Source organism: Sphaeroforma arctica (assembly GCF_001186125.1).
Source record: "Sphaeroforma arctica JP610 unplaced genomic scaffold supercont1.5502, whole genome shotgun sequence".
Taxonomy (NCBI): domain Eukaryota; class Ichthyosporea; order Ichthyophonida; genus Sphaeroforma; species Sphaeroforma arctica.
In genome coordinates this window covers 1-1920 of record NW_014035056.1, presented here as the reverse complement: position 1 = coordinate 1920, position 1920 = coordinate 1, and the positions used below count along the sequence as shown (strand labels likewise).

General features: G+C 41.1%; 1 protein-coding gene across 1 annotated transcript; it reads left to right on the top strand.

Annotated features, from left to right (window-relative positions):
* Positions 1 to 836: 836 nt before the first annotated feature.
* SARC_15031 (hypothetical protein) lies at positions 837 to 1646 on the top strand (the record flags this gene model as incomplete). Its single annotated transcript, XM_014290837.1, has 2 exons — positions 837 to 986; positions 1505 to 1646. Coding segments are annotated over 2 exons (292 nt in total), but the record flags the coding sequence as incomplete, so codon positions are not given.
* Between the last annotated feature and the right edge of the window lie 274 nt (positions 1647 to 1920).

Genomic DNA, 1920 nt, shown 5'->3' with positions numbered 1-1920 from the left:
TATACGGTGCACCAATGTTAACTCTTACACATTCGTCTCCACTTGCTTTCCCACCTGTTACAGTGTTCCTGTGACACTGGTGCTTACTTGGTTGGTAAGAACACGTGTCTGCCATGTACTCTGTGGGATGAGCGGTGCATCTCCTGCAATGCACGCACATGTCTCATCTGTCAAGAGAGCTTCCTCCCCAACCAGGAGGGCGTGTGTGTAGGTATGTTCATGTGTGTAGATATGTTCATGTGTGTGTAGGTATGTTCATGTGTGTGTAGGTATGTTCATGTGTGTGTAGGTATGTTCATGTAAGTGTAGGTATGTTTATGTGGGTGTAGGTATGTTCATGTATGTGTAGGTATGTTCGTGTGTGTGTAAATATGTATGTGTGTGTTCGTGTGACATCCAAGTGACAGTGTGTGCTGTAATTGGTACACACACTCGTCATACTGTAATTGGTACACACACTCGTCATGCTGTAATTGGTACACACACTCGTACACACACTCGTAAACCCTAAACCCTTCTTGCTTATGGATGCGACTCTATCATATCAGTGCGACTGTCTTGGCAAATCATCTCAACCCTATACCCTAAATCCTAAATCCCCAAATCCTAACACCCTAAACCCCAACACACATCAGGCATTATATATAGCATCAACAGATAAGGATTCTTAAACCCTACACCCTAACCCTACCATCACATCCCACATCCCCTATACCTCTCTCCAGAGATAGCCTAAAATCGGACCAGCATCCCGAAACATACCTAAACCCTATACCCTAACACTACCAGAGATAGCCTATGAGACCAGCATCCCTGGGTCATCCACGGGTGGGCAGATGGGCCAGGGCACCATCAACCCAGGCATCACAGCAGCGGTCATTGTGGTGTCAGTGGTAGTCATCTCCACTGTGTTGCTGGCGCTGTTTCTGTGTCTGTACCGCAAGAAACGCGTGCACTACGAAAGACAGCTGAGTGAGATTAAGAAAGTGTGTGGTCTGTGGTCTGTGGTCTGTGGTGTATGTGGTGTGTGTGGTGTGTGGTGTATGTGGTGTGTGGTGTATGTGGTGTGTGGTGTATGTGGTGTGTGGTGTATGTGGTGTGTGGTGTATGTGGTGTATGTGGTGTGTGGTGTGTGGTGTGGTGTGTATGGTCTGTGGTGTGTGTAGGTAAAATGGGCATGCGCGTGTACTTCTTTTACCTTAAGCATTGCAGTGGCTGTGATTGTGGTGTGTGTAGTGTCAGTCTATGCTGCGTTGTGGGCCGTATTGCTCTGTGTATCTACACATTGCCCCAGAGATATAACCCGTTGTATACGTGATGTACATATACTATTTACATACTTATCTATACATGGAAAGCTAACTCGGTTACCTATACATCATAGAAAGCTTACACACTAACCTACACATCATAGAAAGCTAACACACTTACCTTTACATCATAGACAGCTAACACACTTACCTACATATCATAGAAAGCTAACACACTTACCTACACATCATAGAAAGCACACTGGGTGGAAGGTGACACCGATGAGGCGCATCTGCTGTTTGAAGCTGTGCAAACCATTGACGGGTGGATTGAACGCGACCAATTCGTGTCTCTGGAGAAGATTGGCAGCGGTAACTTTGGGGATGTCTTCCGAGGTGAGAGTGTACTAATATATATGTATATATATATATATATATATATATATTATATTATATTAATAATATAATATATATATATATATGTATGTATGTATACATATATATATATTTATATATATATATAAATATAGATATTATTTTATATACAGTTTATATATATATATGTATATATGTATATGTACATTTATATACATATATACATGTATAAAGACATATATATATACGTATATATACGTAGATATATTTATATATATGTATATACATATATAAT